Raw genomic sequence first — 16559 nt, forward strand, 5'->3', positions numbered from 1 at the left:
ACCATGTTCAAAATACTCCAGGTAGCGCACTACTTGCGCCGCGCGGAGTAACATCTGGCCGCGGTGATGAGGCACAGCAGTAACTTCCGTTGCCGTTCTTATGTTGTAACCGAGCATAGAAATTTCATGTTACATAGTATGCAGACAGGTTTGATGTCAAAGTTTCCTACTCGCCTTACGGCAGCCGCTTGTAATATTGGCTGGGCACGAATCCTTGGGACAACCCTGGGTGCTGAGCCCAGCCTGTACTCCAGGACTGTACCTATGAGACACCATACTCTCGCAAACAGGTTTCAAGTATAAATCAACCCTGCTGCCAAGTCCAATTTCAAAAAAGAGACTTTCGAAGTGGGGCCCAAGTAAGAAATCTATTCAGCGATTCCCTGCAGCTTATCTGTGAACCATTGCTATGACAAATTCACTTAAATTGTGGAAAAATGCTAACGTGTGCAGTATTTCATCAGTGACAGCCAGAGGGCGTTAAATTACTGAAGGTAACCCCTGCAGGGCATGGCAACAGTGTCAGAGCTTTAAAACAGCCAATCAACCTAAAGTAGCAAGCAAAGGCAAAGCAACTGAAGATGTCACCGACATTGGTATCTCCAAATGAAATGGCTCGCTGACCTCCGCACCTTTTGCAAGGCCTCCCTGACGCTTATTGGTCACTTAATCCAAAGCTTGCCTTTCCTGCATAGCGCAAAAATGCACGTGCCTCCATCTACAAGCCCAAATGAACTGAAATCATGCCCAATGTAGCTAACAATTTTCAAAGCACACTTTTCAGATGCTAGTGCCCATCAGAAGATGTCTTGATAAATAACTGAGCTTGCATGTAAAGCCCATCAGCCTTGTTGCCAAGAACATATTACGCTAACAGCTTGGCTCGGGTGGCTCATAGACTTTGTAAAAGTCATGTCATAACCAATGGGCACAAACGAATGAACCAGTGAAAAGCATGAACCAATGGGCGTGAATGCTTGCATGGAAGGGGATGAAATTCAAGCTGCCTCCTTGGGCAGGGGGACACCAGAAAGCAGAACAGAGGGAAGGACATGATATGTCTAACAGGCAGCATCTGTAAACCACCCTGTTGCTTTTTTCTCCCAGACAATCAAAGTCGTATGTGCAGCATGCCCGTGGATAAGACGAGCACTCAAACACACTTGGGTCTAGATTGGGGGGATGCACGTGCAGGGGCACGAGAGCAGGCGTGCCTTCGCATTGCTCCGGTGAAAATGTTTTTTTCTGCGTTAAAATCGCCATTCGTCGCCCGAAAGTAGTGTCACGGGCAAATTTTTTTGTCCCTGGAAACCCCTGGAACAATCTGAGTGCGCAGCGAGTGCGATATCTCTTGACTTTTTGCGACCTGTTTGCGACCGCTCATAAGGATGTTGAATAGTAGTGACGATAAAACAGATCCTTGGATAGTAGTGACGATAAAACAGATAAAACAGATCCACGCTAAGCTGGCTCCCTAAGCTTAACCGCTGGGCCCAGAGACGTTCTATTTGCCGGCACGCCGCCACCGGCTCGCCGCCCCGCCCGGCCTGTAGTGCGGTTGCTACGGCGCTCACCTCAGTATGGCCACAAGATACATTCATCGAGGCGATGGATGGATGGATGTTGTCAAGAAAAAAGCACCGCCAAGCTCCCAAACAACACTTGCTTTGCGCCCACAACAGGGGTTTGTGTTGAATTGCACAAAACCAATCGCCGTTACCATGGCACTGAGAGTTGCGGCGCAACTCACAGACGCAGAATCCAACGCCACATCTGTGGAGCTGCAAGCCCAGAAGAACATCGCAGTTATCAAGACCAGTAAGTCTAGTGCTGCAGTCAAACTTGAAAAAATCCGAAGCGTGAAGATGCAGGGCGAAGACTGTGTACACGTTGCCTCCGGAAGTCTCGTGCAAGGGGGTAATTCACAACATGCCTGCGGGGACACCCCCGGAAGAACTGTGAGCCAACCTGAAAGCAGTTGGATCATTCGTGTGAGAATGATGGGGAAGTCTGAGACAGCCATCATTACTGCCATCATCACAGCCACAGCCATCATCAGTTTTGCAAAACATGCCGAGCCATAGGGCATCGAGGAGACGTTTGCCCACATACAGGAACGCGCAGGTGCAAACACTGCAGGACCCGACTTGACTCCCCAGAGAAAGGACATACTTGCAATCGAGAATGTGCAAACTGCGGACAAGACCACCCCGCGAACAGTCCTAAATGTTCCGTAAGAAGAAAGGCCAACAAAGCGGTGTCAAAGGCCACTTACCTCAAGCGCCTATGCATCCGAGAGCAGCAAATGGTCGACTTCAAGGAGCGCAAGCAAGTGCGTGTCGGCGATGCCACAAGTGAACCTTTCTCCGCCCTAAACAATGTGGACGGACGCCATCTACAATACGTGGATGAAGATAACCTTCGATGACGGGGCAGTAGTAGAAGCGCAAGTCGAGGGGGAAGCCAGAGCCGAAGCAGCAGTGTTGTCAGCAATCGCCACACAAGCCGGTATCACAGTCGAAGCAAGACCAGGGCAGCCTAATGTGGGCATAGCCAGAGCAAGATCAAGAAGACCCGGGGTGACAGCAGAAGCCCGGAATCCAAGAAAAATTCGCAGGAGAGTAGGAACAGATTGGATCAATGGGATATACAACAACGGCAACACAGAGCATCACTTAGTTATCGACAAGCCCTAATCCGCAGTTCGCAATCACATACAAATCAAAAAGCTCTAGCGAGTGCCCCTGTTACGTCTGAGGAGGGAAGCACAGACAATACCATGGATATGGAGCACTGTTCAGTCCTACCGCAAACCGATTCAAAAGCCGATAGGAGTATGAACACAACGGCGAACAGCAGTGGGGAATCCCTCCCTAAAAAGTCGAAACTCGCCCAAGAAACGACTCCATCACTAGCTGAAGAATTCGTCCAGTTCAGGCAGAAAAGTGAAAAGCGTTTCGACCTGATTTTGAAACGATTAATCAACTGAACTAACTGTCCCTACTCCACCCCCACCTTCACCCTCTGTAACAGAAGAGGTAGTTGCTCTCACTAATGCAGTCTCGAGACTAACCACGGTGAAACTATCCAAACAGGTTGAGTCTCTAGTGACACGTATGAGCAAGCTAGAGGGAGAACTATCATCTGTAAAGAGAGCGGGTAGCTCACGCCCCAGACCCTGCAACCTCAGGTTATGTCAACAACGATGAATAACTCAAAACAAGAACACATCCACGGGCTGCCTCAACATCTAGCAGTGGAATTGTAGAGGTTTCGGTAACAAGAGAGGTCTCCTAACCCAACACATTCACATGGCACAATTCAAACCAGATATTGTTCTACTCCAAGAGACAAGGCTTACCCCGACAATTCCTGGATACACAACTTATGAACCACAAGATCCCTGCAAACAAATTGCTACTTTAGTCAGAAATGATCTAGCTATCCATTTAATAGCTAAAAACGCGGACACCGATGCGCATTTTTTTACCATAGAGGTGGTGACTCCAATTAGAAGTAAGGCGCACGATGAACAGAAAATATACATCACCAACCTATACAGCTTTTCGAAGGCTTTGAAAGGATGCCATTTTTCCCAAATATTTTCGCAAAGAACAGGACGACGCTTTACGCACCTGGTGGCAGGGGATTTTAACGCAAAGCACACAGCGTGGGGTTACGAGAAGTGTCATTTGAAAGGTAAAGTTCTGGAATCTTTAATCCACTGGGAAAACTTTACATTGCTAAATGACCCTTACTCGGAGATGTTGAGAAGGCAACTCAGTTCAGAAGGACACAAGCCCAGACTTGACACTAGTCAAGGGATCGCTTCGATGCCATTGGCATACGAAAGTGGAAACTCTCACCAGCGATCACACGATTATACACACAGAAATTGCCATATCCAAATTTAAGAGAAATAAAAAGGTTTGCATCACGAATTGGGATAAAGTCCATAAAATACCGGGAACATTACAAAGCCCCACCCTAGCAGAATGGAATGCAAGGATATTACAAGATGTAGAGTCGTACTTCTAAAGTGTACAAACTTCTGATAATTACCCGGAGATAGACTCCCATCTTTTGGGCCTATTGGAAGCTAGGCGAGGATTAACCAAGAGATGGAAAAGAAACAGACTGAAGCTGAAAAAATTAATAGCAAACATAAATGTAGAAATCCAAACATACGCCTCTCAACTCACGAGAAATAATTGGTAAGTATATGCAACCAACTAAATGGCAATCTTCACCTGAAGAAAGCCTGGTCTTTAACTCGGTATTTGATACAACCGGGGAACTCCAAAACGGAACTAAACAAGCGTCTGGACATTTTGGCAGTTAACTAAAACAAGGTAGAGGACCTGCAAGACAAACGAGCGAATGTCTATTTTCCCATAAGAGACTATCTGGCCTACAAAGACTACAGTAGCAAGGCAAACAACACGTGCTACCTTAACCAGCCAATCACCAGGGCAGAGCTTACTGAAGCTATTGCTGAAGCTAACAGGCACTCGGCTCCGGGGCCAGATGAAATTGGTAACGGTATTCTTCGTAATCTAAATGAATCAGATTATGAGTACCTTCTGCAGGTGATGAATAAGGCTTGGGAAAGTGGAACACTGCTGCAGGAGTGGAAGGACGCTATAGTTACCTTCATCCCTAAGCCTGGAAAACCTATAGATATTGGAAATCTGAGACCCATCTCTCTAACATCATGTCAAGGCAAGTTATTAGAATGCATAATCTTGAAACGGTTAGTACGATATTTAAACTAGAAGAAGTGGTTACCGTTCCAGATGATTGGCTTCAGGGAACATATTTGACCCACGACGCCCCCCTTCAGATTAAAGAGGACGTGATCAACAATCCAAGCGCAGCTCAAAATAAAGCCATTTTAGCAGTCGATTTGGCCAAAGCAATCGATAACATCATGCATGACGGCATCCTTGAGGAGCAAGAAAAAAGTGACTGCGGCAACCGTATCTACAACTACATGAGAAATTTTTTGAAAGACCGCACTCTATGCATTGTCTTCGGATTGCACACATCAGAAAATAAAAAGCACCCAAGCAGAGGTACCCCAGAGGGATCAGCACTGTCACCCATGCTTTTTGACCTAGCCATGTGTGGAGTCGCCAGAAAACTGGATAGAATTCCAGACAAAAAATACACCTTATACGCGGATGACATTACAGTATGGATAACTAAGGGTTCTTTGGAGCACGTTGAAAGCATGCTGCAAGTAGCACTAAATGCAATCGAAGAGGAGGCTAAGAGAAAAGGCCTCCATTGCTCCCCTGCCAAATCAAAGGTTCTTCTCTTAACTAGGCATACCAAACAAATGAAACCCCCAAGGAAAAGTTAATGTGACTTTAGGGGAAATTCCCATCCCACAAAGAGCAGAAATTAAGGTCTTGGGACTTTGCATCCAGAAAGACGGCAAGTCTTATACAGCAACTTTTGAAGCAAGGCAATCAGATCATTCACATGACGAAAAGAACCACCAACCATACTATTGGATTGAAGGAGAAGGAATCCCTGAGACTGAGGGATGCCTTGATAATTTCCAGGTCTAAATATCACCTCCCATACTTAAACTTATCACAAACAGAAAAACTTAAGCTAGAGGCGCTCATCAGAAAGGCTACCAAGGTTGCCTTAGGAGTACCAATGTCGACTAGCAGCGAGGCCCTATTCAGGACAGGTACTCACAATAGGATTGATGAGATCATTTCAGTTCATTTAGCAAACCAAGTTCAAAGACTTCGGTCAACAGAGCAAGGCAGGAGCATCCTCAGCAGCATCAATTTCGATCGCACACCTCGAAACGAGCCACAGGAAGTCAGGGGCCCATTTCTCGACAGCAAAACTCGAGACCTACTCAAAGACCTACTCATCCCGAAAGGAATGAGGACAGAAGACGGCAAAAAGTTAATTTTTTACAGAAAATTGTAAAAAGATCTCCAACAAGCCAAGCAATATACTATGTAGATATTAGTTCCAGCAGAGGCAAGCACAGCATCGTAGTGCTGAACAGAGAGCTTCATCCTACAGTATCTAGCATTCTCCAAAGTAGCGCCAACATCAACACAGCAGGCATTGAACTCCACACCATCGCCAGAGCCATTAGATACCACGACACTTTCACACTGCATAGTCCGCATGGTACAGAACTCCCGGTGATCATTTTCACAGATTCTCAAGAAGCATGCAGGCAATAAATTATACTGAACGACATGAATAAAGATACAGCAGATTTATTTAATAGTCCCTGTATTATCACTACGATATTATTTGGACACCTGGCCACACGGAGATGTTTGACAACGCTCGGGCAGACACGCTTGCCTGTGAGTTAAGAATCCGGGCACCGAACATCTCCCTGGAGAGGTCCAATTGCTGTGGCATCATGAACAATACACTGAGAGACCTTAAGCTGAACAGAAGAGAATTACCCCCACCTCACCCTAGCCTAGACAGGCAGCAATCAGTATTAGTGAGACAAGCACAGACTAACACGACATGCACCCCAGCTAGACGATATCTTTTCTCTAAAGGAAGGGCACAAGAACCACCAGCCTGCAAACACTGTGGTGGATATCCCGATCAGTAGCATATCCAATGGGAATGTCCCTACACTATTCCCAGCATTCCTGACTTACACAAACCGACGCAGCTGCAATATCCCATTGACCCAACCCGGCTGACTCTCGCCTCCACTTTTGAGGAACAGTTGTCTCTAGTGCAGTACATCAAAAACTCACTAGAGCTGAGTTCAGCATTCGCTGAAGACAACCTGTAATTGGGTAGTCTGAACCGCCTTTGGTTCTAAATAAAGTTTTTCTCTCTCTCTCTGGATTGTAATGGGGGCAAACTTCTGCCCCTTCAGTTGCCTCGGGGGATTTTTTTTTTACGGCTAGGATGTGTTTTTCCCGGTGCACTCTCTCCTCTATTCTCTTCCTTTTTGCAGGGGCAGAAGAGCTTTAGTGAAACAACGGGAGTGGATTGCTTTCATGAAGCATTGAGACTTTGTGACTAAATACACAGTTATAGCATAGCCTATTTTGTTGTCACATTTAAAGCTTAAAACAAGCGAAACAGAAGTCCTGTTGATGTAGGTTTTGAAAAATCGCACGTACAAGATATTGCTGCAGCTTTAAACAACTCCAGGAATCAATAAATTTGGTCCATCATAAGGATATGTGCAGCTCTAAAACTAGCAATCTCTGACATCTAGCTGTTTGTTCAGATAATGACCCAAATGAAAACCTTTTCCTAACACTGGTTACGCTAGAGCACGTCGTGTGTCGATTCAGTGGTTACTAAAGGTTTACAGTTGTTTGTTATAGAACCCAGCTTTCCCTTGCGTGGGAACAACAAATAAGCGGTGTCACTTGCTTTTTCTGATTGAGGGTACAGTTGTTGTAGCCCTACCTTCACCTGCTTTGTGTTACCAATAAAGTGTCACTATGAATACTTATTCTTAATTTTCAGTCATTTTAGCAGCTGGAAGAAACTTGAATAAAAAAATGCCTAGAAAAGCTTCTCTTACATAAACAGCTAAAGGTAAAAGGCTCGAATAAAGCTCCAGGCTGCTCACTGGCGTTGTTCAAGTAAACCACTGCTTTTCCTACAGCTAGGTACTCGATGCAGTCAGAAACTCGCTTTCTTTGAGGAACAAGCATGACTTCTTGGTAAGCAGACTTTCATTGAAAGGAAAGCTCCTCACTCGCTGTATATTTTAGTCTGGAGCTGTCTTACGGTCAAGAATTTTTTGACCTCCTGCTACATCAGCTCAACTTGCTCACCATTGAGCATACTACAATGGTGTACGTGCAAAAGCAGTGCATTTGTATTGGGTCACCTGCAGCATTTGAGGCATGTTCCTGGTGAGAAGACCTGGCAAGACGTGTTTCTGGTGCGATGGGATCTGCTGTGGAACGTTCTAGTCGGGGGGTGGGGGGTGCTGCCAGTGTGTCAATTATCGCGTATGCTTGACTGCAACGCATTTGACACCGACAACAACCAAAGAGATCACAGTCACATCAGCGGCAGTGGTCCTGTGTTCGAACCCCCAGACGAGGGCAACAATTCTCTCAACTGTGAGGTTTTCCAAGAAAGCTATAGCTTAAACCGTTCCTTAAGAAAGCTTTATAGCCACCTGATAGCATATCTAGGGGATGGTAGTTTTTTTCCATGGCAGGCCTGGAGATCTCGAGGGCCAGGTGATTGCCACCTGCTTACGTTCACTGAAGGACACACCTGTCTGACATTACCAGGCGGGTGTCACAAAAGCAGAGCTGTGCTTTACAGGCCATCGCAGAATTGCACCACCAGAGCGCTTGCAGAAGTCTGTGCAGGTGCAGCTCTTGGAAAAAAAATCATGAGCCATTCTACTGTGTGAAGATGGATGACCAACGAAGTATTTCAGCGTACGATATGGAGGGGACATACCTGGTATTTAGGTGAAAAGTATGAGAAAGTATCATTTCCTGTGCGTACCGATGGCGGTCGTCTCTGAGAAAGATACATACACACACACCTTTGTTTTGACTCTACTGATCTTCAAAATGGTGCCCGTTAACTATACTCAAAATGCAGACCCAAGTGATGAGACGTACAAGCTTGGAGTTCATGCCATTATGTTTTGAACTGCTTGCGACTTTGGTTGTGATCGCAGTGCTAATAGCAGACTCAAGGGGACATTCACTTCCCACGTCTCTCACTTTCGAGACACGTAGAGCCCCGAAAGGTTTTGTTCGCCGGCACAAAAAATATGTGGAACCCTAGCCATATGAGCTGCACTTCAAGAAAAGGCCACCTTAAACACTTCTGGTGGTGTCCAAGTTGCCATTTGTTGTTATTCCGCGCATGCATGCAATAAGTAACAAGTTGCAAAAGACGGTGCTCGGCACAACAAGAGTTTTTGTTCTGTACCAGCCTGGAGGTTGGTGCAGTAAGATGAATAACCCTGACACAAGGAACACACAACGATGGTTGTGGTGTTAGGCATCCAAAGAAGTTTGTGCGATGCGCTTTGGGTGCAGCGTATAGGATTTCTTTGTCATGCAGTGGGGCTTAGATCAGCCAAACCAGCCGATGCATCATCGATTGCATAAGGGAACCAGTGCCTTCGAAAGCAGTCAAACTATCACCTACCAGTGCACTGCTCTTCACGTGGGTGAACAGCACTTTGTTGCGAATCATTAAAATGCAACCAAAAAATCATTGAGGCTTTCAACTTCGTTGCTGGGGGCTATGGTAGGCGTGTAAGCATGCCCTCGGTCAAACCTTCAAAATAGGAATTGGGCATGTTAAGAGTGCATCACTCCCAACACCACCAGCATGCAGCACAACAGAGCCTGTCTGCTTTGAAGCACATGGAGTGCTTGCAGTGTTCATTTGCTCGTCTGTTTTTTTTGTCTCACCGGAAGTTGCGAAGGAGGCAGCATCAAGTCGGGTGCAAGCATTATTCTTTCCATCATACCTAGTGTTTTCGTAACACCTATGCAGCAGTTCTTTGGGAGAACATACCAACTATAGCTCCAATGAGCTGTACTAAAAGTAAAGCAGTCACTACTGCACTTTGGTTTCGAGAGCGTGTCGAACAGTTAGAAATGACTTGTGCTGCTGCTAATAAAGCGAGGTAACGAGTCGTACAGCCATGAATTGTCCAGGTTTCAAATCTCTCTTAAATTGTTCCCATAGGCATTCTTCACTCATAAAGAGGTATGCAAAGCAATTATGTCCTGTTGAATGTTCTGACAATGACGTGGCTCTGATTAGATATGCCAACACTGTCCAGGGTGCCACCGTGTCCCTCAGCGTCAAGAGAAGCAGGAGAAGTTGCAATAGCAGCAGTGAGCGCACCCCCTGCCAACCCTGGCGACTGCTGTGCCACTGGGCAAGACCAGAGTGTCTCCCCATCCACCCCTCCCACTGTGCCACCAGCGGTTCAGCTGGCCCCTTCGCAACGATGACAATGACGCATACCCATTCACAGCCAATGGGGATGTCAATACCCGCACTCACAGCCCATGGCTATTGAAGTGCCGTTTCAGTGCTACACATACCAATTCTTTCGCCCAATGGACCATTTGGAGGCCCATTTGCATTCAAGGCCAACTGCACTGAAATTTCACCTCAGCCAAATTCATTGTGAACATGCAGTAGGTACCACTGGACATGACAGGTAGCCCCCATGAAATGCCTGGTTAATAAATTGGATGCCGTTTGAAATAGCTTTGTAGCAGACAACGCTGCACTTGCCTTCAGATCGTACAGACAGCCATTAGGCAAAAGTGACATTCTTGTTGGCGCACTGTTTGGTCAACCGGCCAACCGGGCATCTGGAGAACCGGTCGAGCTGCACTGGATGTGCTTCTCCCAGGGCTGCAGCACGCATGCAGAAAGGTTGTGCACAGGCTTTTGCTCAAGTGGCTGGTCAACCAGCTGGCCGTTCGCTCACTGGCTGCAACATCACTTCAGTCTGGCTGTTATAAATAGGCACACTTTTCTCCGTTTCAGTGTCGAAATCACAGCTTCTTGTTGGTTGCTTGCAGCAAGTGTATGCGTATTTCGCTCTTATATTTTGTATCTTGAAGTCTTTTTAGCCAGGCTGTGTGGAAATAAGGCATGGCCAGAACAGACAGACGCCCACTAAAATAAAGCAACTCGATAAAAGCAATGAGTACAGATCCCTTGTTCACATTCTCACTTGCCAGACGAGCTATCATGAAACATTGGACCATGTATGAAAATCGGGTTTTAGAGAGGTCGAAATCTTCACTAAAGTTGGCCCTTAATATTCGTATGTAGTGCTCAACCTCTGCCTTTGTTCTACCTTAATATGGCAACTCACTGACTACAGTCCTTATGTGGTTGCGAAAAATTTTTAGCCATGCAGCGAGTAGTCCCTCTTTGCTTTATATCGCAAGCCCCATTGCGCAATGTGCCACAGCACCATAAAAAAGCTTATTTTACACGCAATTTGGGGTACAAAAGTGCCATCACCCAACTGTGCAAGACCTTGATTTATTGAAGCAAGCAGAACCAAAAGTGGCTAAAAAAAATACACTGCACATACAAAATGAAAAGTAGTGTGTGCTTGTGCACGGACTTGCTGTTTCCTGATCGCCTTGTAGGAGAACACACTGCAACAGCCAGTGACGCAAGAAAAAAAAATTATGCAAAAAAAAAAAAAATACTTTGGTTCACCACAGGGAAGCAATGCTTGTCTTGGGCTGAAACAACCATTCAGATTTTGAGTCCGATGGCACTGTTCCATTCCGGGCCTACACCTCAGGTGGCCACAGCTAGAGCACAGGTGGCCTGGCCGGGGGCTTGGGCCTATGCAAAAAAAAAAAAAGTGCTTTGGTTCACCACAGGGAAACAATGCTTGTCACGGGTTGAAACCACTATTCAGCTGAAAGACTGTCTTGCCCTTGTTTGGGCCACAATGGCACTGTTCCGCTCCGGGCCTAGACCTCAGGTGGCCGCAGCTGGAGCTCAGGTGGCCTGGCCGGGGGCTTGGGCCTGCGGAGATTAAGCATGCCAGACGGGATGCTCAGTGAGGCGCATCCTGACCAGCTTCGCTTGGCCCGCATTTCCTTGATGTCGAACCAGCTGTCCGTATCAACGTGGTAGACTTCGGCGGAGCTCATATGTTGAGTGGGGCTGTCCTGGCCGCCAAACACATAAATCTTGGCCCCCAGCACGCCCACCGCGGGGGAAAGGCGGCCGTGCTTCATGGGCTTGCACGGGGACCACGTATTTGTGCTGGGGTCGAAGCACTGCACCGCTGGGCTGCTCTTTCGTTGGCTGGGGTCCCAGCCGCCAATCACGTAAAGTTTCCCACTGACCACACACGAAGCAGAATACTGCATGGTCATCAACATGGGCGTCAGCTCCAGCCAGGCATCAGTCTTTGGGTCATAACACTGGAAGCACCCGGCTCTTTTGCCATTGTCTGCCAGTGAGATGCCTCCGATGACTACCTGTCCCCCTAGAGATGCTGCCACCATAGGTGCCCGCAACCTGGCCTTCATTGGCTGAAGCACTTTCCACTGGTTCCGTGCAGCGTCGTACCGTTCGACGGAAGTGAGGTCGGTTTGGCCGTCCCAGCCGCCCAGAGCATACACGAAGCCGTCCAGGGCTGCAAGCGACACGGAACGCTTTGGGGCATTCATGGGCGCTGCCTCGCACCATGAGTTGAACATGGGGTCGAAAAGCCACACAGCTCTGCTGAACGATCCGTCCATATTCTGACCGCCAGCTACAAGCAGGCTGTTATGACCGACGGCTGCCACTCCGTGGTGGGACAGGGGCCGGGGAAGGCTAGCAAGGTTGAGCCACAAGTCACTGCTCGGAACATAGCAGTCTACACTCGGCACACGCATCCGGCCATCAAAGCCTCCAACCATGATGAAGGCTTCGACCTTGGACGATCCGTTCCGGGCTGTTGTCCAGGGACTGCAACGCTCCCTTCGCCTGTCTGGCAGCAAGAGCAGGATCTTGGCTTCTTCTAGCAACTGGCAGCATCTCTGGTTTTGGAGAACAGCAGGTGCCTTGCCCACAGTGTCCACAAGATAGTACGGGCTCATCAGAGGCAAGCGTATGTGCTGTAAGACGTCTCCAAAGTCGCCGGCTCGTGCCGCAGGGTTGTGGTTGAGCCAAGCTAGAGCACCTTCGAAAAGTAACTCCTCTCTCTCTACCTTTACGTCGTCCAAGGAAAAGAATTGTATCAGCTTGGCGGCCGAGATTTCCAGAAACTCCTCGTGGCGCATTACTTCGCCGAAGGAAGTGCAAATGTATTCCTTAGCCTTGGCCTCCAGCTCGGTGCATGCGTACGTTTCAGCAAACGTGTGGATGCCAAGACAGTTCGTCTCGTCCATGCGCTGCTGCAGGAAGACGCAGCAGGCGTTTTTGACACGCGACACCTGGAGAAGGTTGGCGGCCGCCAGCAGAGACTGGACGTTGTCGGGAGTTACTGTGACACTCGACGTGTAGGCGTAATCGAGGATGTCGCGCAGTGCCCCCGCGTCGATACCGTTGACAACAACGTGGCTTTGCGTTCGTTCCACCATCGGAGACGTGAACATGGCCTTGAAGTAAGGGCTGAACGACGTCAAAACGGCTTTGTGGCACGGAAACTGGGCGGCTTCGACGCACAGAACGACATCGCAAAACTCACCGGAATTCCGGGTAGCATTGAGACCTTTCAGAACGGAGTCAGAATGCTCATCATCCTCATACCTGTACTCGGTACTGTCCAGCAGTGGTTCTGAAACGAGCTCCATGTCGCTCGTCAGGGAGCTGCGTTGACGTTTAAGGCTCATTGCCTCCTTGGAACTTACCACTGACTACACACTTTGAAACTTTGAATGCAGCGCCTACTTAATTATTATTAATCACAGTCCTGGCAGTACTGGCGTGCTGGGTACTGTACTACATAGTACTAGACCTGTGCGCCGCCGCGCCGCGCCGCTGCCGCCGCTTGTTTTGGTCGCGCCGTCTGCGCCGCCGCCGCCGGGCAAAAATTGCGGCGCGCCGCCGGCCCCCCATGCGTCGCCCCGCCCGTATTATTCTTTTATTTGAGGGGATCTGTTGAAGGGCGACTCTTCCGAAGAACGAGGTAATATTAAAATACGTCGCTTCGCTGGAAGTTGTCATTTCTCCCTCTGCAAGAGATGCCTCTCTCAGCGGTGCTGTTCGTCGGGAAATAATCGCGATCCACCATGCATCAAAGTGTACTTTCTGCCTGAATCGATCATCATTCTGCTGCTCGTGTCGGGAAGACTTCTAGTTCTCCCCTTCCTGCTCCTCCTTCTCTGAATACTTTTGCTTCACGGCCCGTCCGCCCCACTAGTCATACCAGTCCTACGATCATGTTCGTGACGCGCTTGACCCGGAATCCTCTTGAAGCACGCTAGCTTCTCCGGCTGCCACACAAGCGCGACATCTTTCTTGTTTTATCCGCTTTTTCAGAAACTCTAATATGACCAGGCACCCACGTTACTCCAGGAGCGAACGCAAACTTTAGCCGCTCACTGTACACATGACCAAAAGTGTTTGACCACCCGGTCCCTTGGCGTATTAATAACATCGTCATCCAAGTGGGATAAAGGGGTGGTGCACGAAAGCCCACTATTTCGAAAGCCCCGTGGCTTTTACCGCGTTCTCGAAAGCCCCGAGCTCATTAGCCCAACACACGTGATTTGACCCGTATCATTTGTCCCGTCTCATTCGCCCCGTGACGATTGCCCCGCGCCGAAAAACCCGCTTCTTTAGGCGCCGTAGTCATAATCCAAGCCCACGCTATTCTACATATGTTTTTTTTTTTTCTTTCTTGGTAATGTTTCTGTGTGGCCAATGAAAGGAGACGTAAAGACGGGAGAAGAAAACTAAAGACACAAAAACGTTGACCGAAGTATCTGGCTCGTCTGGTGGTGAATGCTTTCGTCCTCCGAGTCAGTGTCTTGCAAATATCAATTTAGTTAATTAAAGTAAATTATTAAACCAGCTGTGGCCCCGCCGAGGTGCCACCCTCAGAGACCACGGCGATGACTCGTATGTTTTAAAGGAGTACTGACGCGAAATTTTGGTGTTACGTTTTTTTCGTTGCTATATGCGTGCCTACCAGCCCGCTAATCATAGAATGACAGATTAGACGGTCGGGCGCAGCGTAAACATTCATTTACGGCGTCGTTTATTCGTGTCAGTTTCGGTTTCGACAAAACGAACGCCGAGCGGCCGCCATGACAGGAGGTATCACATGACGTCACCATTCTTGCCGTATCGCTGCCGCTCTGGAAGCGCGCGCGCATAGAGATAATATACTCTAGAGGGAAAGCGCGCCGCTGAGCCAATGCATTGGAACCGTACGACACACGGTGGCAGACATGATACAACGATTTGAAGGTTGCCAGCTGAGTTTTTGCTTACTAAAAACGGCGAAAGCGATGGGTTGTAATCTGGCAACGTGCTACTGTGGCGTTTCCGCGTCTCGCTAGCGAAGCATGCCGGGATTAATTGTAACATGGCGGACCGCTGGCCAGGCGGATTTTGTGTAGGCGGCGTCGACAGCATTGCGTAGTTTATCTCCTGTGTGGGTAGGTAACCGACGTGTTTTCGGTTTAGCATGTGACTTATATGTACTGAGACTATTTGAGTAAGATGTGGCAACGCTCACACAACACTTGCGCGCAAGCTCGAATGCTGCGCGAGGACGTCAAGGAATCAGCTGATCCGTACTGGGGCGCACAGAAAAAGTGAATCTCCGTCATGATCTCCGTGCATTTTTGCGCTATGCTGCTTTGTTTGCCATTCTGTGACATTTTGCGAGTCGCTCAATGCTTTTCAAACGAAGTGAAGTGAAGAACTGTGGCTTTGTAGCTGAATGTAAAACCTTTATTGACACACACAAAAAAGAAAAACGTTATCGCATGGGCCAACGCTGATATTGCCGGTGAGTCGCGGTCCTTTGAAGCACAGGAACGAAAGAGCTCGGTCGATCGCAGGCCAACGGAGTGGCAGGATGCATGCCAAGGGAGTATGCGAAATACAGTCAGCGGCGTGTCCCGTTTTTCTTTCCGTCTGTATTCGTCAAGTTAATTCTAGCTGCTTTCCACCACTTCAAAGGGAAAGCTTGCGATACTGAATGGGCAGTATTACGTAATTTGCCGCACAGAGCGCGCGAGGAGGGAACATTGACTTGTTTGTTGACTTATTGTGATTGATTAAAAAAGAAACCGCATTTAGTTACTTATTTTTTCGTTCTACCTTCATGAACGTTTGCGCGAAAGTTCGAAGCACGGAGAGCTGTAAGAAGTTCCATGAATAAAACAACTGGAACAGAACGATTATAAAAGTTCTTTTTATTTCTCTTCCAACGGGAACAATCGCTGGCCGCCACTCCGTAGGTCCGTAGCCTGTAGTGAACTTGCGGTAGTCAAGGTCAGATCGGAATCGCTGTTCCGGCGTCAGTTCAGGGGCAATAGACAGTGCTTAACGCGAAAAAATGAATGACGGCCTCGCAAGCGCCCGGGGAGGCACTTGCTCAGCGCGTGCATCCGAGTTGTACCAGTTGTACGCGTTTTGCACGCACGCAGATCTGAGCTGGATACTGCACACACACTGCTCAAGTCAGGCGCAAGGGCCTCGCCACTTCCTAGCACACTTAAAGAAAATCGAAACCAAAACTGAGCTACGCACTTACTTTTTGTTCGCTAATTAGAGCTTAATTACACTAAAAGTTCTTTGTAGAGGTAATTTTAATTACTGAGGCAATTATTTGTAACTGTTTTGCTTCAGTTCTTTGCTTTAGTTAAATAAATAAATAAACAACTTTTTACAAAACTGAATACAATTGATCTGGCAACCATGGGAATTGTATCATGTCAGCGCCCACGATTCGTACGGTCTCGGAGCTCGCTTTACCCCCCTGCGCGCGCGAGCGAGCGCACGCGCGCGCCCAGACCGGTCGAGGTCTTCGCCGTCCCCACTGGCCCGGTCAGCATGACGTTAGTCCCAAAACCATGACGTGTACACACGCCCGAGCA

At 48.1% G+C, this 16559-nt stretch overlaps 2 protein-coding genes across 3 annotated transcripts in view; both read right to left on the reverse strand.

Annotated features, from left to right (window-relative positions):
* The window catches only part of LOC144178197 (alpha-tocopherol transfer protein-like), a 365130-nt gene that overhangs the window by 200559 nt on the left and 148012 nt on the right, over nt 1-16559 (reverse strand). The window lies entirely within an intron of this gene.
* Nucleotides 11015-13491, reverse strand: LOC144178194 (kelch-like protein 24a). The gene has a single exon (XM_077705835.1). It carries the CDS (start codon nt 13335-13337, stop codon nt 11481-11483), a length of 1857 nt encoding a protein of 618 aa, XP_077561961.1. The 5' UTR covers nt 13338-13491; the 3' UTR covers nt 11015-11480.

This window comes from Haemaphysalis longicornis, unplaced genomic scaffold, assembly GCF_048455015.1.
Source record: "Haemaphysalis longicornis isolate Haplotype H1 unplaced genomic scaffold, Haemaphysalis longicornis Haplotype H1 scaffold_4, whole genome shotgun sequence".
Classification (NCBI taxonomy): Eukaryota; Metazoa; Arthropoda; class Arachnida; order Ixodida; family Ixodidae; genus Haemaphysalis; species Haemaphysalis longicornis.